The following is a 22878-nucleotide window of genomic DNA, read 5'->3' as shown; positions in this document are numbered from 1 at the left end:
CATTTCCCAAGACAATGGGGGTTGAGTGGAAGCCATGTCACTGCGGCCGACCCGGGATGATACGACTCATGTACCCTCGCTAATTCCATTACTGGCAAGCAGCTTTGATGGAATATGTTGACTGAGGTCAAATTGGTGTTAAATGATATCTAATTGTGTTAAGCAGAGAAATCTCTCTAAATCAGTGACTAATATTACTCTAACAATGACACTAACAATTAAATGCAGAATCAACTAGATTTGTACATTTTCTGAAGGAAATGTGAGTGGATTTATTATAAGTGTGAATTTGCCCCTGCAAAATCTGAATGTAATGCTACGGTGTTATGGGTGGTTGCTAGAGTTTTTTAGGTAATTGCAGGGGGTGTTATACTTGGTAGTTCTGGTTGGTTACCGGGTTTTTTAGTTGTCTCTATATGATAAATATACATAGGTCTGTAGATATGGCTCATGTTCATCATTAAGTTGAGCAAACAAACTACAAAAAGGCCTTAGTGTCTAAAATTTGAAGCAATAATTGTACATCCTCCTCAAACCCCCTGTGTGTTTGTAATGCTTAGTGTAGCATTACAAAGACATGGCCAGCCAATGTAGTCCAGTGTTTTTGTAAAGACAGATAATAGGCTATCTCAGTGTCTCAGTTCCCTGACTGACGTCCCATTCAGCATCCGTGACATGAGTCAGCCAGCTCCTTGGTTTATCTATGAAAGACATCTGCACACTGGACAGGTTGATTGACCGCTCGCTCTCTATCTCCCTGTGTGTGTGTATGTGCATGCATGGCCGTAACCAGGGTTTAAAAATGAGTAAGGTCTGGGGTGGGCTTAAGAATTGTGCTACAGCATAATAACCCCTACAAATACAACTCTATATTAAACACTGGACACTTTTAAAGAGACAGACATGTTTGTGAAAGATGTTTTCTATGTTTTGGAGGGATGAACATTGTTAAATTAAACCATATTTATTGCACCAACATTTGTTAATACTTTACTATAGATTTGTTTATTATTCCTGCAACAATATAGTTTTCATTAATAACCAATGCTATATAGATGAAAACTTTGTCTAGAGCTAGTGCTCTTATGAATGTTTTAGCATGATTTTCTTAAAATTTAACTACTGTACTGAATGAAATAGCATAGACTTCTTCATGCTAGTGATTGAATATTTCATTTTATTCTGTAAACTACTTGTTCTACAGATCTGTATAGTAGTTTTAAATGCTACTGTTTTTGATAGAGTTGATAGTGTTACTGACTGATAGTAACATGATTTTTTGCATTTTCTTTACTTAATGATGCAGTTTCGCCAGATATTGCTACATTATCTAAACTAATAAAAACTAAAATTAGTTCAAAAATCATAAACAAAATAACAAAAATATCTAACCATATTCCCCTTGCTTCTACATAGCAGCACCTGTGTGACACCAACTGCACAAATACAGGTATATGTCTTTAAGCTTTTTCTCATTTTCAAAACTTTCTAAGCAGCTTCAGGGTTAATATATTTGAATTTGGTGTTTGTGTTTGCATAGCGTTGTGTGTGGCTGATGAGTTTTGCTGATGCAAACAGAAAGCCTTCCTTTCTTTACAAAAAAAAAGACATATAGATTTTTCACATATAAAAAAATAGAATATATTATTACTTACTCTAGCTATAGGTGATTCACATAGGCCCAGTGAAATCCACAGGCCTAATTTCATGTTTTAACTAGTAAAAAGTGAATCAGTATGACATAAACATTACCATGCTAACATGAATCATACGTACATCTATACTGAAAGTTTTTCTTAATTTTCAAATCAGTCTTTATATTCACTCTTGAAAGAAAGATTGTACTTTTGCTGGTTTTAAAGACACCTTTATGTGGTTCACAGGCCCGGTGAAACCCACAGGCCTACTGACGTGTCTAAACTTGAAGTGTTCAAGTGGCAATCGAATGCAGATTGCACAATAATAAACTTTTGCTGTAGGGGAATAGTTTAGATTGATCTGAGGTTGTAGAAAGTAATGCTTGCGTGCAACTTTTGTACAGATATTCCACATTCTTACTTTAAAATCTGAAACATGTTAGCCATGTAGGTTATAATGCACCCTAAGCCATTTCAAGGGAACTTTATTTCATTTAACATGCTTCTCTATTAAGAAGAGTGTGCATTTATTACGATTCACACAGGATTTTTAATAATACTGCATTACCTGCTATTGTAATCATCATGTATCCCCTCCAGCTCACCATTCATACAGTGCAGTGGGTGTGGTGGGTGGTTTCAAGGACGAGTGAGTCATCAGCTCATGTGAACTTGTAATATACTCCATTTGTTGAACATTTTCTTAACCTCATGCCATTCAAGATGTAGAAAAGTTTGTTTCTTCATCAGAACATATTTGGAGAAATTTAGCATTACATCACTTGCTCACCAATGGATCCTCTGCAGTGAATGGGTGCCATCAGAATGAGAATCCATAGATAGTATTATACAGATTTAACTGGGTTAACTTCGGGTCAGATGAAACTGTCTATATTAGAAGGAAATGGAGACATGTCATCCATCTTTTTTACAGTCTATGGTCTGTGTGTGTATTTAGAGCCAGCATTAACTTGCCCAGCTCTAAAAATAATGTTTTCATTTAAAAAAAAAAAAAAATTATCTTCTAACAGTATAGGGTGGCAATCCAGTGCATAATGATTTGCTTTTGCAAAATTAACAATGTCTTCTCCTTTTTTGGATTTCAGACATCATGGATGTAAGTACAGTTTTTTTATCACCTTAGTAATTCTGTTTATCTAATGTAGCACAACAAATATCATGTAATAATTTCCATTATACTCCGTTTCAGCTTTCAGATGCCCTTGACTTCTCACAGCAAAATAATCAGCAGGCAGGAGGCCCAGTATGGCCCGGCCAACCAGCCAACCCCACCTGGCCTGGTCAGCCTGCTAACCCCACCTGGCCTGGTCAGCCTGCTAACCCCACCTGGCCTGGACAGCCTGCTAACCCCACCTGGCCTGGACAGCCAAACCAACCAGCATGGCCTGGACAGCCTGGACAGCCTGGGCAGCCTACAGCTCCTGGGTGGCCTGGACCTGCACCACCAACCGGCCCTTATGGTGCTCCTGGCCAAGCTCCAAGAGCACTAGTAAGATGTTTTCACTCTTCTTGGAATTTTACAACCATCATATTATTTGTTTTGTAGAATACAGTTTAAATACCCAGGGCTGGTGAACCTCCACATTTTTTGAATCTTGTTAAGTGAACGTTCTGTGGTTCTTCGTTTATGCCCTTTTACCATGCATTTACATTTTGTTTTGAAACTGTGCCATTTGACCTGCCGCTACAAAGTGGGATCTATAACAAGATGCTCATCACCATCGTTGGAGAGGTCAAACCTAACGCTAAACAGTAAGAACGACATCAACACAATAAACAACAGTTTAGCAATCATCCGTCATTAACCATATAGTACATCCACTTATTAATATTTAGGCCTAAATTTAAGATTCATGTTTTGAATTGCAAATGAAATTTCATCCATTTGGATTACACAGTTTTACATAAACTAATAAACCTGTGATGCATATATGCCATACAAAAATGAAACGGGTACGATTTCTGCACTGGTTCATTATTAACTATTTGCATCTATTTGATTTTATTTAAATAGTTTTTCGAAATGCTTTTATTCAGCATAAATTGTTCTGAATGATTACTGATACTATTATTAGTTCTAATAAAACAAAAAATTATTAGTAGTACTAATACAGAAATCAAACTTGTTTATGTGTGACTGACAAATATGCATCACACTTAAGTTTATTAATTTGTTTATGTTAAAACTGTAATCTACATGAATGAAAATTTTATATGCAGTTTAAATACATAGTTTAAATTTAGGCCTAAATATTTTTTTTATAAGTTTTATTTACATGATAATGTGCATAATAAATTGTGTTGTGTTGATACATTTTGGTAAGATTACAAAGACCAACATTTTGCTTGTAAATAATGTGCACCGATGAATTGTTTTCAGTGAGATTAAGAACTAGTGTTAAAAAAAGTTAAATTAAGAAATTACACGTGGCCAATTTTGATTTCATTGTTATCATATAACAATTATCACAAGCTTCTTATTTGTGATGTCGCCTTTATTTTTTTTATGTATTCTTATATTTTCTCTTCCAATTAGTTTCACAGTTAATTTGAACAGAGGCAACGACATTGCGTTTCATCTAAACCCTCGCTTCAATGAAGACGGAAGGCAAGTGATTGTACGAAACAGCTTGATTGGAAACCAGTGGGGCAAAGAAGAGCGCGAGCTCCCCTTCTTCCCTTTTGTCCAAGGAAAGCCTTTTGAGGTGAGCATGGCACCGAACAATTTTATTTCTTTTTCATCTCCGTGAATTTATTTAGATTAAACAAACATCTTAAATATTTACTGTCTGGCCCTCATTGTGTTTAAAGACATTAGAGAATGTCTAAGATATCAGATAACTGGATGTCAGTGTGTAAAAGCAGAAAAAGACGTCCTGAAATAACATCACTAAAAATACTGCAACAAAACTCTTTTTTAAGGTTATGCATTTGTCTCTTGCCATGTTTGTTCGAAACTATGCTCTGCTCCATGCTTGTTCAATTGCAACTGATTAAATTTGTTTTTAATTCCAGCTGAAGATCTTATGCACTGACACTGAATTCAAAGTGGCTGCGAACAAATCGCACCTTCTGGAATTCAAACATCGGATCCGTGATCTCAACCAGATCAGAGCTCTTAGTATCTTCAGTGATGTCACCCTCAGCTCTGTAAATGTGGAGACACTGCAGTGAAATCATACTGCAGATTCTGTCATAGACAAGTCTTTTAACAATGATATGTGATGATCTATTCAACCACATGGGCAAATAATTTTACCTCCAGTAATCATCTTTTTTTAAAACACTGTGTGTCAGTAAGAGTTTATATTTCCTACAGATGTCAATGCTGTAATTCTGTACCTCTAGGTGGGCCTGTTACTATCCAGGAAGGGTTAGATTGTGATAAGGGTCAGTGAGAAATATGAAGTACCACTGATTATACACTTGCAAAGTCTGCTACAATTATGAAGCTACACAGAATAATGGTGGTGGTCATAGTAGGGAATCTGATATTGGCCAATCAAGAATAGTGCGTAATTAATATGAAATTAGAACTGGAATAAAATAGGATTCTATGATTTGTAACCAGTGCCAAAAGATGATTCTTCTTGGTTTAATGATCCCATGATTGAAGAAACAAACATATGTAAACACTGAGTTGTGTGCATGTAATTACAATCCTCTGTGAGACCTGTGTATTACACTTTTACTGCCAGCTCCTAATATAAATAAAATAACAGCAGCGTAAACTGAAGTCAAGGCAGTGTTACATTTTTAATCATGGAAACAGTCTGTCAGAGACGCCCTGACAGAAATCTAATAGGACTGACCTCAATTATGCAGAGGTCTATTTGTGCCTAAAGCACCTGATGACTCTTCAAAGTGTTGAACCCTGAACCCTGAAACCTCCAGCATTGTATAACTAATGTGCACAAATTTCAAGAATGTTCCTTTGTGTCATGATTTTACATTTTAAATGCTATATTAACCCATTTATATTATATAACATATATGTAGTGTATTTTCTGGTTTAAACTTATGTTCTATCAGAAAATGTGTGCGATTCCTCAAATATGGTATCCTTATCTGTCCAATAGGGTGATTTTAATGATTTTTGTGATTCAATGATAGTTTGCTATAGATTTGTATTGTTTAATAACTTATAGAAACGGAAGCCCAAAACAATGCAATAAATAAACAAACAAATAAATAGCCGCTATATATATATATATATATATATATATATATATATATATATATATATATATATATATATATATATATATATATATATCTGTGACCCTGGACCAAAAAAAAACAGTTATAAGTAGCAGATATATTTTTAGCAGTAGCCAACAATACATTGTATGGGTCAAAATGATCGATTTTTCTTTTATGACGAAAATCATTAGGATATGATATATATATATAAACGGTGCTCTATGTTTTTCTCAACTGGGTGGATTCATGCATGCTCGCGCGCGTCTTTATGCGTGTGCTCGCAATAAATGAGGCAGTGCCCGCTGCGCGCTCATCTGATCTGATCACACACGCGCGCGCAGAAATGAAGCGTTGAGTCCTGAAGGACGCACGACTTAAAAATTATGACAAGATGAGATGAATTCACCCCAGTAAATATACAAGCCGATGAAGAGTTTCCCCTTTCAGCAAGCCAGTTCACCTCTCCGTTTCGACTTTTATTCTATTTTTGCTCAGGTCAGTTTTTAATCTTCTATTTCCTTATGTTTGGCTCATTACTCCTACGTGTCAGTCATAAATACCTTTATATGTGACGTTAACTGAGTTTCAATGGCTTTAACTTGCATCTAAAGTAATGAAAATGTAGCATTTATTCTGTGTTTTTTTCCTGTTGACTCGGTTTGGCATATGCTGAGCGGAACTAGCATTAAAACACCCCCAAAACAGGACCTAACCTTACATTTTATAGACTCTAAATTGCATATTTTGGTTGATTTATTGATTATGCATGCGTATTTAAGTGCATATAACCGTTTAAGGACACTTATTTTTCTCTTCTTTAAAGAGCAGATGTATGTAATGGCGTTTCTGTCAGTTAGCTTTAGTGCTAATGAGGTTAGACACCTCTATATTGCATTTATTATTTTGAGGGTGTTTTTTTATTTTATTTATCTAACTATATCTAACTATATTTGTATATTTTCAGTGACGTCTTTTTAAAAGTAAGTGCAAATTACTCATGTTTAACTTGTGGTCCCCAATTAATAACTTTATTGTTGACTTTTATTTTTTTTGGTGCAATGTCCTTTTCCTGTTTTCTGTTATTTTATATTTATTTTTTATTTTCATTTAAGTTTCAGGTTTGTTTTTATTCTTTTAAGAAAGTGTGCCTTACATTGTAAAGAGTTTAAAGCAACTTCAGATATACAGAGCTGTAATGGTTCAAGGTAAATAGTTTTTTTCATTCAGTCACATTTCAAAAGCCTTTCTGGCTCTTGAAGTCTTTCAGATAACATAAAAATGAGAATTTAGGCAAATAATGCTGACTTAGACCCATCATATGCACTATTATTAGAATATGACCACAAATACATGCTGAAATATGTTAGGATTCTGATATCTATAGAGACCATTCTACCTAATTGCTATAATTTAACCCAAACACAGACACATCATGGTGTCCATGTGCATTAGTTGACCTGAGAAAACATGGTGAGTTGTTGGGGGTGAGTGAGACACTAAAGCGGCAAAGAACGTATAATGTTTAACTTCTTGATTACACTTATGAACTTTGTCCCTGCCAAAGGTGTTGATGCCAGCACCTCAGTCTCAGCAGATGCAGAAATAATTGCACCAAGTTTGACAATAGATTAAGTATATTAATTTTCTTATTTATTTTGTTGATTGTCTAAATTAAAAGTTACAAGTATTTTATTTAGTTCTTTTGTTATAGGCATTTGTTGGTTGTCAAGACATGTGGTTATTAGACACTTATCTATACCAAAATCATTCATACAAAAATAATCCCTTTTTTTTTTTTTTTTTTTTTTTTTTTTTTTTTTTTTTTTTGTGTAGTCTGTGCAAGTTTTCCTTCCTGAAGTCAAGCTTGCAGTCAAATTTTGATCTGAAGCCTAGCTTGTTTTTAACAGGTCAGTTGTTACCAACAGTGGGCTGATCCGCAAACCTTGTTTTTCCGTAATGGGGGAGGTGGAATGAGCATTTTGAAGCTCTACAGTTTTGATAATTTTAGATCAGGAGTGCAAAGAGTGGCTTTTATCTTTGCTGGTCAGCTGTTATGTGGCACGTCAAAACCAGGCCATGCATCCCGTTAAAGATGTGATAAATGTCCTCTTACATATTTGTCAAATGGTGATGTGGTGGTGGGGTAGTTTCGTTTGTGGTCGCAGAAATTTTCTGCTGTCCTTTTGTTATCCTCTATGCCATGTTTACTCAAATTCATTTGCTTTTACTTTTTCAGGTTGTTTTATTTTAGGTGGGTCAGTGTAGTCAAGGTGGCACATTGTTTGCTGGAAGGTCTTTAAATCTAGATTTCAGTCATATCTTTGTGAACAGCTGTAGAGCTGCAGAACATGTGTAAAGCTGTTTTAAAGCAAACGTACATTTTTGCGATACACAACCCGGAAAGTTCAACACCAAGCTGACCAGTAAATGACTCTTAGATGAGTTAGTGTGATACAGAGGCATACCATAATTGTATAGTGATTACATACAAATTAAGTTTTTGGTGTTTGGACAAGTTATTTTAGTTACGCCACAGAAATCTAGCATATAGTCTTGGACCATTTCTAATGAGTAGTTGAAACAATTCCTCTTATCAGTCCAATCAAGAGGTTGGTTTATTTGGCAGGCATTTTAAGTTTATTTGGCAAGCGAAAGTATTGATTTAAGCAGCTGGTGTCATGTTGAAACGTGCAGAATTACAGCAGCTCTCTTTTGATGGCTGCCTTATGCAATGCAGTGAGAATACACCTAGTTAAGTGATCACTTCATAAAACACAATTGAGCCTGACCACCTGTTTGAACACAATGAGCTCTTGCGAGGGAAGTCTGACAACTGGACTGCTTACACAGCTTAAGAAAACCTGTTTGGCCACTCGGCCTGGAGTCATGTGGCAGACTAAAGGGAAGTGTGAAGCAGAAAGGTGTATCTACCTCACTCTGAAAACCACTGAAAGCTTTAATACAAATCTCTCACAGGGAAGAAATACCCAGCAGGTTGGGACAAGCTTTTGTCTTGAACATAGCCAGGTCTTCAGTATAATATGTGGTTGTGATCATGTTGCCCCCTTTGGAGCTGGGGTTTAGTGTGTTTTTCATCAAGCCTGAAATGCTTTGAAGTATTTGTGTGGCAAAAATTTGCGCTGTGTCTGACAAACTCGCCATTATTTGGGCAGCATGTGAAAAGCAGAGCCTTTGTTTTCCACAATTATTAATGCATTCTTAATGCATGCAGTTTTCAAGGTCTACCTCTGACCAAGTCCTTTTGTTTTTGTTTGACATAATGTTTTTGGTTTAATATGATTGTGGGCAGAAATGCACAATAGAGAGATATACTAAACTACATACTTTTAAAATTCACCCGGTGATCTGCCTGAATGATTATAATGGACTGAAAAATTGAGCTGTTCTTTCCATATTTTTAATGATTTATAATGACAAAATCCAGTTAAATAAGCTGACCTCATTTGGTTAGTTTTATGTAAATGGGAAAATGTTCAATTTATTTATTTATATTTGAATGGTGGACAGTCACCAGCATATGGTTTCTGTAAGATACCATTAACCATTAGGCATATTTTAGTGGATACTCATGTATTTAATGCTACTAGGCACTCTTTTTCTTTCTTAAAATTTACTTTAGTAGATTGTTTTCAAAGTTTTACCAAAAAAATTTTTTTTTTTATGGTAATGGAATTTTTATTGAAATAATAATGTATACACTGATATACGCTACCATTCCAAAGTCAATTAAAAAGAAAATAAACTTTTGTACTTTTAAGCAAGGACACATTAAATAATCAGAAGTGACATTAAAAACGTTATAATGTTACAAAAGATTAATTTAAAATTTTTTAAACTTTCTATTTAGCAGTGAATCCAAAAAATGAAAAAAACAACAACAAAAAACAGTGTCCAGTGTTGTCAACATCGATAACAATAATACATGTTTTTGAGCACCATATTAGAATGATTTTTGAAGGATCACGTGACACTGTTGGAATAATGCTGCATATATTAAATCGTAATGATGTTTCACAATATTGGAATTTTTTTTTCTTTTTTTTTTTTTTTTTACAAATAAATGCAGCCTTAAGACTTCTTTCAAAAACATAATGTTCCCAACCCCAACCTTTGATGGTAGTTTATATAAAAATACAAATAAAATTTCTTTTTTACTTTTCCGTCATACACAGTCTCACTTTAGAACATTTTATGTGCACGCTAAACTTGAAACATTCCACAGGGAAGGACTCATTGTAGACAGTCTGTTGAACCCTACTAAGAACATTAGCGTAGCTGGCACACCTTCTTAATGAGATCATACGGTTGTGTTCACATGTCTGCTCATTACAGACATTTATGACAGTGGGTGATTTAACAGGAGGGCAAGAGAGAAGACAGATAGCAGTTACAATGGCAGCACATTTGTCTTGGAAAACCAACTGCGCAAGGTGTGTTCAACATATCAGGTTTCAGCAGGCAAAGACCATTCAAAGGCCTGGTTTTGTCTGAGGTAATACAATGAATTGGTGCTGTATTTTTATGCTGCTTGTCCTGGCTGGTTACTTTGGGTTGGGCTTGGGCTGTTGATATGCTTGTTGACCTGACCTAACTATACCTAGTATTGTGTCAGAGTAGTACCGTACTATTTAGCAACAGGATGATTGCATATGCACACACCCTTATCGTGGACGGCCGCTCAAAGTGCCACAGAAGCAATTACAGAGCATGTGTGAACTTCTACTGAGATATGGAATTCAGAGCCATGGCTGTTGGGAAATTGGAGGCTCTACAGTTGTTGATGTCTTCATTTAGGACTTTGAGGCAGATTGATTTGTCTTTGTTGTTAGTTTGCTGAACTACTGTTGACCTCTTTCAAAGGAGCTCAGTCTGCTGAGTGGTTAACACTGGTTGGTTCTTGGACTATAAGATAAAGTCTTCTGATATCATATGCAAACATTGAATTGGTACACAAGTCTGGGAGCAAACACTTGTTTGTCATGATAATCTTATGCTAAAGTTGCATCTAAAATTGCTGCCATTTCTGAGTGTTTTGGCTTTCACATCTGTAGTCGATTTAGACATATTAGTCTTATTATTGACATCTAAGCTAACAGTTTATTCATTATTAAACATAAGCACGTATATCTGTGTATTTTGGTTAGCAATCGAAACAACAATGGGCAGAAAGGGCAAAGATAATCGCAAGCTTGTTTGTGAGTCAAGAACTTGCAGGAAGGCAACTTGAGAAGGCGGCAAATTGTTGCACAATAGCTCCACCACAACCCATCTACAGCTCAGTTATGGGAAAGAAAACTCCCAATGCTTTGATTTGAAAGCGAACCAAATGAAATATAAAAGTGGATGCTGTCCATATGCCAAGTGCATTGAAAAATGCATTGACTCCCTTTGCTGGATTTGAAATAGAAAACCACAGAGTTGCTTCAGTGTTTCTGAGGAAGGGAAGTTTTACTGAAGAACCGGTGGGTAATTGAACTTCAGTCTGCTGCAGTGTATTTAGGTGAGCTAAATTTTAGGCCAAAAACATCAACGCTTATTAGTACGCACTTGTTTGTTTTGGTTGTTGTTTTGTTGGTGAAGAATTTGATCGCACATAGCATCATCTTTTTTTTTCAAGAAAGACCAGGGGTCTCATTCATAAAACTCTGTGTAGATTTCATCCTAAAAGTGTACATGCGCTCAAAAGCTAGATTTAGCAGATTTTCAGATTTATAAAACCATGCATATGCCAGGACCTGCACAAAAATCCCTTTATAAATCCCAGTCAGGAGAAGATTGTGTGTTTCCACCCATCTCCTCCCAGAAAACACCATAAATGGCGCTTTCAACACCTAGTTTTACTATGCATAACCTCATTTACATATTATTTCCATGCATATTCCCATCCTCGTTGACACCATGTTTAACATCGTCAAAGGTAATAGACATTAAGTAAATGTGAGATACGGACTATAAATGCCATTTGTGCCATACATTAATTTTTATTGCTAAAAATCGTCCAATATCCTTGTTGTGCTTTAAAATAAATATATCAAGATAAAAACATAAACTGTTTAAAATAGTTATCAGATAAATATTTTAGAATAGAGTCGATCTCATTTTTTTTTTACGTTGGCCAAATAGTTTTTCAATTGTTTTAAACAATTCAAATCAAACTACATTTATGCAGGTTTGCTGATAGCTACTTTTAGTGGAAACAGATAGGCCTATATTTATTTCAGTGTAAAAAGACTCGGCGCGTCACTAACAAAGTATTTTAAAAAGGAAATGTGTAAATCTTACCGTTTTCTTAAAGTTGTAGCCTATCCTTCAAATACAGTGGTAGCCCTACTTTTCATAATGTTGTAGAGATGCCTTCACACGACATCATTACCGTGCAGCTGCGCTTGTACAGTAAGCTATTATCACTGGTCCTATTCAAACCGTAGAATGGACCGTTCGACCACTGAATCCAGCAGTGTCCGCCACAATATCGAAGTAAGTGCACATCATTGATCATTGTTCTCACAAAAAAACAAAAATCTGCAGTTTGGTTTAAAAATTAATTATTTAAAACATAAAACACCACCAGTAAAAAAAACAAAGCAAACCAAAATAAAAGTGATTAAGCAATCTAAATTCATGTAATTTTGGTTTAACTTCTGCGTAATGACTTTATGATTTCAGTGCATATTTTCATTATGAGAGTGGAATATTTAATGAAAATGTGTATATCGACATGAAAACAGAGCTTAAAATCATTGTTTTTACTTCATTATTTTTCTCAGTCCAGGAAAAAGAGTTTGTATGCATTTTCCCGTCAATTTTTTTTTTTTTTTCCATAAATCCCACCTTTTGCGTAGGAAGGGCTTGTTTTGTGCGTACGCAACGGTTATAAATGAGGCCCTCATTTATGAGGCTCCCCTATAAATGAGGGAGATTTTCAGTTTGTTTATTTATATGAATAGAATTGCATTGATTGTTCTTTTTACATTAGTATGTATACTGTTAATAATATGCAAATGATCTGTATACACAGAATAGTCAAATGACCAAATTTGCATGTGGAATACTGTATCCCTCAATGCAAAGTGCTCAACTTGACCATTTAATTTCCTGTGTGATGACTGCATTGGGTCTATTATCAACCACAATTAAATCTCTTGACTTGCAATTTGCTCAAACTGCAAATATTTTTTTAATTTTGAAATTAAAAAGGATTAGATTCTCTAATTTAAACATGCGTAGAAAGGTCATGTGACTCCATGCTTACAGTGAAATGCTTACTTTTTTTGCATTCCATATTTGACAAATATTTAGCAAGTATACATTGCATACTTTGCAGTGTGCAGTATTTAGAGTTGAATTCTGAATATGGCCCTGTGGACATGACATGTATCTTTATCCCTTTTGGTTTGGACCAAACGCTCCAAGACACTTTCTACAAACTCAAAGGCTCCTCTGTTTGAAAGAGCAGCTGAAAATTCTTGGGGTTTGTACTGTGAGAGATGCGTGGTTCTTTGATTTATGTTCTTAGTTTTTACATGGCCTGAGAACTGGAAAGATCTATGAAAGCTATTGTAGCAGCTGGTCTGTTTTAGACGGTCTGGAAATGGCATTGTGTAAGCTTAGCAGCCACCCCACCTCTCCTTTTGAATGAGTGCCATTGTTTTTAGAAAAGCGAGCAAGTTCAGGTAAAGGAAGTGCGATATGAGAAGTTCTCGGGCCTTTAAAGGACTTTGTATGTGCATTGTGCAGTTATGTGTGTGTATTTCAGTGTGGCAGTGTTTGTCTCGCGTCTTGTTTTGCTTGCATCACTGCATGTAAAGTTTGTAAGATATGTGCAGGCAGATTCTGCGCTCCAACCCTGTTCTACAGCGAAGGTCCAAAAGTATTGATTATCTTTGCCATTTATAGACATGCAGGGATCTTGAATAGCCCATTGGCTCCTTATCAGACCTGCGTTTATTTCCTCCGGCAGGCACACACGTGCTTGTAAAAGGAGCCCTCCTGTCCCGGCCAATCACAGCTGCTTAGGTGAAATTCTGGAGGGTGTCAGTCAGTCCAGTAAAACCATGTGCTGTGCCGTAGACTGTGTACATCTTCCTCTGTAATGGAAAACTGTGCAATTGTCGGAGCGGAGGAATTTACAATGCATTGACTTACCGAAAAGCTTGGATGCATGTAAGTAAACGTAAAAGACACATATGTACAAAACGGTTGCAGACACTCATTTGAAAAACATTGACATTGTTGTAATGATCATTTTTTGAAGCTGCGCAGGCTTTTAGGTGGTTGCTTGGTTGTGAATTTGCCTCAGGAGCTGCATGAATATGCTAGTACTCAGAATGCACGGATAGAAAGATGAAATGAGGTTATCTCTGCTTTGTTTTGGTCTCTCCTTTGAGACCATGTAATCTTGTCCTCAGTGGTGAGCTCAGTGTCTATTTTATTAGCCAGTGTTTCGTTGTGGGCTTATGGAAAGGACACAGGGATAATGTTCCAAAAACATCTTTTTTTCATGCTTATCTGCTTTTTATGGGTGAAGTATCTCTTTGAAAACAAACTGCTTGGCTGCTTTTCTAGCCCCTGGAGAGGGAATGGGCATAAGAAATCCAGAGCCATGTGTTCTGTTCAGCTTTACTTCATGTGCACTTATCTATGCAGTTTTATTTATGTTTCCATATTATGTCTGTAATAATCTTTTGAGTTGTAGTTTGACCTTCAGATTGTGAATTTTTAAAATCATTTGACATGATATACTAACTGTTTTTTAAGTTTGTAAGGGAGTAGTTGACATGATGTAAAATTGTGGATTATATCTGAACAGTTTCTTAACAAAATGGTGCTGTGCCTGTGACCCAATTTGTTACCAATTCAGGTTATTAAAGCTTTCTCACGTTAGTGTTCTCTGTCTCTTATCTAGGTTTCTGTGTCTGTCATATAGCCTAGTTATTTTAGAAAAGCACCCTCACAAGTGCTTGCTGCATACTGCATTGGCTATTTAAGTTAATCTGTGGTTACACTAGGCTTTGTGCATGCACAATTACATCGGACCCCTTCACACTTTTGCAAATTATGCAGATTTGAGTTTTACCCACAAGGTCAAATCTGTGATGCATTGGTTAAATGTCTTGTTATAATTTGCAGGTCAGAGTTAACCAAACTTGAACTTTAGTATGCAGTGGAAGACATTTCTGGCCCTCTGTGACCATGACTTAATTGTTTTTGACATGAAATACTCCATAATTGCCATAAGACCCCATAATGCATCACAGCCATAACTACGCCATCTCATTGGAATGTACAGTTTCATGTTCTGTTGAGGCACAGCATTTGTAGCCATCGCAAGTGGTTAAAATTACCACTACAACCACCACTACTAGTACACTACTCCGGGTACTAGAGAATGTAGACCTATAGATTACACACTTGTGTCCGAGTGTGTTTTTGTTTATCACTAGCCAGTTTGCAGAACCTTTTAAAACCTAAAGCGGTCATTGAGTGCGTTTACATATACAACATGATGCTGCAAAATCAGCTCATGAAAACCAGGTGCAAGAAAACATGTTTGTGCCAATTACGAAATCATCAGTGTTTTCTCCTATATTGGGATTATAATGGACAATGAATCAGATGGGATAGTGGGCAAAAATCAGTATGTGCTGTTTGGGTTCTGTCTAAGCCTTTTATATGACCTACAGTTATAAAAAAATAAAATAGTATGGTATTATATTTGTAAAAATTTTAGCAGATGTTAAAAAGGTCACTTGCAAATTATAAATACAACAAAAGCTTCGCAAACCGTAACGTGTGAAGTGTTTCAGGTTCCAGAAATGATTAGAAAAGTACCAGATATGAGCTAGTACAGAGATGATGTACAAGAGACACAGTGAGACCACAGAAAGAGAACTGAGAGGGGTTCACAGTAAGTGTTTTAAAAGTTAACAGTGAGTCATGTGCTCACGAAAGAATCTTTAGATGGATTCAGCTGTTCTAATGGACACTTTTACTGCTGGTAGAACTGCCCAACTGTACAAACCAATAAAAAAAAATCTGCAATAAATTTTAACTATTCTAAAAAATACTATAGTTGGTAGTAAGTTTATACTGTAAGGGTCTTATGTTTCAGAACTGTCCTTGTATAGACTCTTTACAAGTTGGAAAGACAAACTGTTCTAAATTTTGTCCATCAATGTTGTTTTGCAGTGAGGTTGGAGTCCTGAGCCCTTCTGTTGGGAGACATCGCTCGTACTGGAGGGAGGAGCCTAATGCCTCAGAAATGTGAAACTATCAGTTACTGCAACCCCACCCCTTACCGGGAACCACGGTTACGAGCCTCCAATCCACCATCAGTCTGGAGGTAATAAGTACTTACTGCACTCAAAGCCTATACATGACATCACACGTTTTGAGGGTAATTTGATGGTAATTCACTCGCATTTGTTTAGATAGCAGAAACCAAAGTGGATTCATTCTGTTCATTTCCAGAAAAACAACAAACTCTTTCATCTGTTCATCACTATGGATGTTGTCCTCTATCCAGGATGTTTTTTATGATTTTGTTTGGATGAGACAGCCAACATCGACACTCAGCAAAATATGTTTTCATATCAACTTTAAAGGCATTTACAATGTAGATTTGGCATTAATTTGGTGTTGAGCTGTGGCAGAACAGTTAGCACACGTTGAACCATGGTGCTCATGTAGAGAGTTTCCCATCCTAATAAATCTGTCAGTAAAAGAAAAGCTTTGCTTTTAGCATATTGTGGGGTGGAGGAAAAACAAGCTGATCTGCGTGTTTAGCTTCACAAAAAGTGAGATCCTGTTCCCAACTCGCCTTTAATTACCCCCGCTGTTGTCTTGTCTCACTAAGCTACATGAGCTATAGACTGGAGCAACACATGTGGCGAAGTGTGCAGACCCAGATGCTCAGCCTTTTCCTCAGGAAGAGTGTTACGACATAATTGGAGCGAAGTAGACTTCATAATCGTGACTTCATCCTTGTTCGTTCCCCCCTCCATTCCCATCAGTTGGACAGGTCCTCTGGCAGGCCCCTTTCAAAGGAAGTCTTGAACGTTTACAAGAAGAGGGGAGCAAACAAATCTCCTGTTAACTGAAGCAGTGTGCTGATTTCAGTATGAGCTCACTTCATCCTTTGACATTATTCATTCTGATGTTTTGCTTTTCACTTGAGTATTTGTTTTCATTTACATAATTCTGTTGTGCTTTTTTTTTTTTGCCTTCAAATTATCATTAGCTCACTCATGTGTTTTGGCCCGTGATCTCAAGGAAACTCTGAGTTGTGGGTGCGTTGAGGGCAAGAGTTGGGCGGCAGCTGTAAGTTGTTGCCAGGTTGTGTAATGGGTAAAAATCAGCATTTGAGCACCAGATAGGAGCTGGCGTGTCTCCAGGGTAATCATACTCCTATCCAGCAATGGTGCTGCAGTGTGTTCCTCAGGAAACTGGGAGGTTCTTTAGAGATTTTGAAGTAATCAGTACAGTTCTTTGGTCTCTTTTATGTGGTATTTTGTCATCCATCAACTTATAAGTCAAATTAGATGTTAACTTTTAATGTTTATTTCATGAACAAGGGGGGAGGCTAGCTAACTCAGTCCATTACCTTCCTGTATACAGTGTTGATGTTTTTAATCAGACTACCTTTTTCTTTATGCCTGACCTAGTGTTCTCATAAGTACTGACTTTGGTACCAGTCTCTACTGAAATTTTAAAAATGTCCAATCAGCGGCCAACGGCAAATCAGCTGTGTTAAAAATCCGCTCAACAGCACTCCGATGCTAGTGGGAAATGGACATTTTTTTAAATCTCAGTACCAACTGGTACCGAAGTCTGTAGCCTGACACAAAATTGGCCAACTGTTGAAATTATGTAGGCCTGCCTCTAAAGATAATCTACAGTATTTGAGCTTTGCTAGCACACAAAAAAATTGGCAAGAACAGGAAGTTCGAGGCAGGGTTGTACCAGGAAATGTGAGCGTGCCTGTATCCATAGACAATCAAAGCCACTGTTGACTTGCCTTTTGTTGTCCCACTTTTTGTCCAAGACACCAGCTCAACAAAATGATTCTGACCTTACAGATTGCCCTCTCCTGCTGTTTGCCACAAAGGAAGGTTGGCACAGAAGGAGATGTGCTGGTCTATGCAAGCTTTCCAAGGACACACCAAATGGTATTTTCACTTGTCAATGGACATGCCACTTTCCATGTTTACCATCCAATGAATGGCTGCAGCCCACACTCTTCCCCCCTTTTTGAGCAAGCAAGTCTCCTCCCACTCTCACTTTGGCTCTGAAATAACTGTCCACACTGTCCAAATGCCATCCCATGTTAAGTCACGTGAGAATCCCTTGTACGACTTTATCAGGTCTGAATCTGCACTGGAAGAATGCCTTATATGCACTCCTGTCTGTGAGAGTTCAGTCCTCGCACACATAGATAATGCTATTGGTGGTGCCGCAGGCTTGTTTGTAGGGCAGCTGGGTCTGTGTCAGCTGAGTGCTTGTGTAAGAACCCAGCTGTGTCTGGACCTGGGTGGCTCTGCTCCCATTATGTCAGCCTAAGGGCCAGAGGGAACAGCTAGCCCTTGTACTCACTGTGATACTTCTTCTGCTTGAGGAGTTATTTGCAATTTTGCACGTGCTATATAATCACGTGGTAAAAACACTGCTAAGGTGACTTGCAGCAGCAGATTTTTGAAGTTTCCATATTTAGATTATTTTGTGGTTTTTATTCTTGAGTTTTATATCTAATTTGCATGAACAAAATTTGCAATAAATAAACTTGCAAATTATAAAATGGGCACATTAAAGAAATTACTTTTTGGTATTAAGTTTTTCATTGATAAAAGACTTGCATCCTTAAGAAATGCAAATTTGTTTCCAAGCCTGTATGATCCTTTAACACAGAAGAATGTTCAGCAGAATATGTTGCTTTTTTCCATGTCAGACAATTTGAAGTAAACATGGACTGTCAGGCTTCAAGTCAAGTCACCTTTATTTATATAGGCCTAGTGTTTTATACAATACTGATTGTGTCAAAGCAGCTTTGCAGTTTTAAACTGGAAAATAGTGTCAATAATGCAATGGGGACATCAGTAAACATTAATTTTTTTTCAGTTAAAGTCAGTTCATCTTTGATTCAGGGATGTCATCGTCCAGCTCAGTTCAGTTCAAATAGTATACAATCATGTCAACAATATTGTATTGCTTGAAATTAAGTGTCCCCAACTAGGCAAGCCAAAGCCGACAGTGGCAAGGAACCCAAAACCCATTGGTGACAAAAATGGAAAAAAAAAACCCTGGGAGAAACCATGCTCAGTCGGGGGCCAGTTTTCCTCTGGCAAGATGAAACCAGCATGGCGTGGTTTAATTCCAGGCTGCATCACAAGTCAGATTGAACAGAAGCCTTGTCTGGTTCTTGTGGTCTTGTGGCGATGGCCGTCAAATCCCATTTAACTTGTCCCATATTTCAAGTCTTTTAACGCCATACAAAACGAACTTTGTGTAATTTGTGTAAATGGACTGAAATATTCCTTTAAGATACTAACGCTACTTTGGAATAGTAAAAGTGTTTTTTTTTAAACCCCTTTTAAGAGATAATTAAGTTACAACCTTAGTCGAAACACCTTGTATTGGTTTTAAAAATTCTTTCTTTTATCTCTTTTGCTTAGGATTACCACCATGCACCTCAAGCCATACCCCAAACCGCAAGATACAGAGATACATCGGGAATCTGTGCACGATGGAACAAGAGGCCTCCATGCCGACCAGCAGGGAGTGCTCAGTAAAGATTGGGGCATTCGCCAGGCGTGTGGCCTCATGGGCTCACCTGGCAATGGCACAGCCAACCGGTGTCCCCTCAGTGTCATCTCCACCAACACCCTCCGATGTGGCAGTGGGAGCAATGCACCAACTAGAGTTAGTGGGGCCCGCAGGAGCAGAGCATCCTCTCTCAAAACATTTACCAGTTCTTTAGTTCTGCTCTCACATTCAACTGGTTTGGAGAATGAAAGCTCACTTAGGATCTACCAAGGAGAAGATGCAGAGGGATCTTTGGATATATGGGCTGTCATTAAACCTGGTAACACAAAAGAGAAAATCGCCATTTTTGCATCTCAGAAGTGTGGCAGTACTTGCAGTAGCGTTGTTGACAACACCTCAGAAACAGAAGCCATTGCCCCAGAGCTGCGGACTGTCTCTGTTAAAAACAAAGGCTGCTGGGATGGTGACTGGTCTGTGGCTAAACGCAGGAGAAGGTCTGAAAACCCAGACAAGTCAAAAAGTATGGAACTTTCTTCCCCAAAAACTGAAATACTGAAAGTATCTCAACAGGAGACCCTCAATGAGAACATCGATACTTTCAAAGGAGTTGCAGATGATGCAGTCAGGACAGAGGGAGAAGAGGATGATAAGACACTTTCTGTGGTGGAGATGGTGGCATACCTGGAACAAAGAGCCAGCGACCAACAAGTGAGCTCCAAAGTCCCATCCTTTCGCAGCACCATCACTTTATCCAAAGTTGGAACCATCCCTCAGCATGCAGAGCAGCTGTCCAAGGTTGCAGAAAAGCTGGAGGTTCAGGGAGAGGAAGGAGAGTCTGTTCGAGTTCTGGATATGGTGGCTAAGTTGGAGTCACAGTGTCTGAGTAGACAAAGCCTCCGAGAAGGTGGAGGAGACCTCTCTCGAAACAATAGCTTACGGAGGAAGGTGGGGCGTGTGCTTCTGGCAGGGTCAGAACCCTTCCCACTGCCATCTCATCCAGTGTCGCCTACTGTCCCTCAGGACTCTAGAGTTGAGAGTGTCCCACAGCAACTGGATAATGATTTAGACAAACTGAGTTCCCCACCTAAGACCCTTGAGTCGATAGAGACCTCGCAGTGTGGGCTTGACACCTGCACCCTCAAGGACGTAGAAAGTTCTTGTATCTCAAGAGAGGAAACTAGCACTGCTGTTCAGTCTCTGCAGTCCTCACCAAAGGATGCCAGCTCAGAGTGCAGTGAGGAACCGATACCAGGCATGTTGTTCTTTGCCGAATCTTCTCCTCAGTCTCTGAAGGAGCATCACCTGCCCTCTCCATCAAAGAGCAGATCACTGGACAAAGAGCCTTCTCGCATCCAGGACCTTGAGCCTTTTGTCAACACTTCAGTGTCTTTAAGAGAGGAGATCAAGGATGGGCTTATGGCTGACCAAAATCATCAAACCTTTGAGGAGACAGAGAGAGGAGAGACTTGCAGAGTTAGTCAGGAGCCTGTGCCTTTTCCATTACGCCGTCTAGTGTCTCATGAGTTTCTTGAAACTCGCTTTAAGATCCAGCTGCTTTTGGAGCCTCAGCAGTACATGGCTTTCCTGCCACACCACATCATTCTAAAGATATTTTGCTTGCTACCTACTGAAAGCCTGGCTGCCCTCAAGTGCACCTGCCATTACTTTAAATTTCTCATTGAGAGTTACGACGTACGGCCGGCGGACTCTCGTTGGGTGAGTGATCCACGCTACAAAGACGATCCCTGCAAGCAGTGTAAGAAGAAGTATGACCGTGGTGACGTTTCGCTCTGCCGTTGGCATCATAAGCCCTACTGCCAGGCGCTACCATATGGCCCGGGCTACTGGATGTGCTGCCGCAAGTCTCACAAAGACACACCTGGTTGCAATGTGGGACTTCATGACAACCGCTGGGTCCCTGCCTTTCATAGCATCAACATGCCAATTTACAAGAAAAGCAGGGACACTGATGAGGATCTGTAGTGTGCCAGAAAGACAACTGCCGTGTGCGTTTTATTTCTGAGGCCTGTGTATAAGTGAGAGTAGCTAGTGTGAATGGGCTGTGTGTTGCCAGTGAGCATGTGCGCCTTTAATGTATAGTGCTTACAACTAGGTTGCTGAAACTAATAAGAAATTGCTGGGACTTTGAACTTCTACTCTGCCAACCAATCACTAATTCCCCTGTCAAAAACCCTCCTCAGGTCCTTAATGTTGTTCTGCACTTTAACCTTTAAAGATTGAATTTTGCAGAGTTCTATCTGGGTACTGCTTGATGATTTTTACTTTGAGTAAAGATTAATGACTAACTTATTTTTTTCAGTTCAACCACCATTCTTTTTCTGTGCTTCGTAACACACCCTGACTGTATTTCCTGCACTGATGTTGACTTAGTCTTCAATGTTAGACATTTTTGAGCATTTACAGTTCTGTTTATCTCCCATTGTACTTGCATATGTGATTAACTCATTGGCCAGTAGGCCAACTTTAAACGAGGGCACAATGAGTTATTGACACATTTGCTAAATTTCCCTATCTCCCGTTATCATCTCTTTGTACCGCTAAAAAGTCCTGGGATGCTAGGTGGCGAAATGACTTCGCGACTTGATGGGATTGACTTTTTGAGTTTGTTCTGAGCCCAGATGTTTACATTGTACATAGCACAGATTCCTATATATCATAATACATCATAATGAATGATGGCACTAGTGTGGCGTGAAATGCATTTAATCTTAATATGGGGTAAATTGCCTTGTTCTTTTTATGCTATCTTTTTGTGTATATAGATATCTATCTGAAATGGTCGCTCTTGTTCTGCAGTGGGACTCTTATGATAAACCCCTGTGAATGGGTAATGCATATTCTTCTCAAATTTTAAGTATTGATATCTCCCTTGTATGATGTATTGTTTCTTGACAGGAAACATTTGAATGTGGGAAGAGTGTTTCTCCATCTTGACAGTGAATAACTGAACCCCATCTGAAAAAAAAAATCATTGCAATATACTTTTTTCCGAAGTGTGTCAGATTTTTAAAAATTATTGTTAATGACATTGCTGTGCTCTGCCTGTTAAGGCATTTTACTTCAATAAAGTATATCTTGGAGAATTTGTAACCAATGTTCTGCTCTCTCTATTCTTTTTTTTCCCCCTCTCTCTCTTATATGCTTACACAGCATACTTGTATTAATCAGTTAAATTGTCTTTCTATTAGATCAGTGTAAGCAAGGTTTGTTTAAATAC

At 38.0% G+C, this 22878-nt stretch overlaps 2 protein-coding genes across 3 annotated transcripts; both read left to right on the top strand.

Moving 5' to 3' along the window:
* Window positions 1-1391: 1391 nt before the first annotated feature.
* lgals3b (lectin, galactoside binding soluble 3b) lies at window positions 1392-5394 on the top strand. Its single transcript, XM_042743262.1, has 6 exons — window positions 1392-1450; window positions 2744-2754; window positions 2848-3147; window positions 3322-3410; window positions 4195-4363; window positions 4674-5394. The coding sequence occupies exons 2-6, from the start codon at window positions 2749-2751 to the stop codon at window positions 4830-4832; spliced, it is 723 nt and encodes a 240-aa protein (XP_042599196.1). The 5' UTR covers window positions 1392-1450; window positions 2744-2748; the 3' UTR covers window positions 4833-5394.
* A 759-nt stretch (window positions 5395-6153) lies between these two features.
* Window positions 6154-22755, top strand: fbxo34 (F-box protein 34). 2 transcript variants are annotated; one of them, XM_042743254.1, is made up of 3 exons: window positions 6154-6356; window positions 16071-16224; window positions 19550-22755. In XM_042743254.1, the coding sequence occupies exons 2-3, from the start codon at window positions 16133-16135 to the stop codon at window positions 21621-21623; spliced, it is 2166 nt and encodes a 721-aa protein (XP_042599188.1). In that variant the 5' UTR covers window positions 6154-6356; window positions 16071-16132; the 3' UTR covers window positions 21624-22755. The 2 variants fall into 2 exon arrangements, with proteins under 2 accessions (XP_042599188.1, XP_042599189.1); XM_042743255.1 differs by lacking the exon at window positions 6154-6356 and adding an exon at window positions 13699-14045.
* Window positions 22756-22878: the final 123 nt, after the last annotated feature.

The sequence above is a fragment of the Cyprinus carpio genome, chromosome B17 (assembly GCF_018340385.1).
Source record: "Cyprinus carpio isolate SPL01 chromosome B17, ASM1834038v1, whole genome shotgun sequence".
Classification (NCBI taxonomy): domain Eukaryota; kingdom Metazoa; phylum Chordata; class Actinopteri; order Cypriniformes; family Cyprinidae; genus Cyprinus; species Cyprinus carpio.
This window is presented reverse-complemented; position numbering and strand designations above follow the sequence as displayed.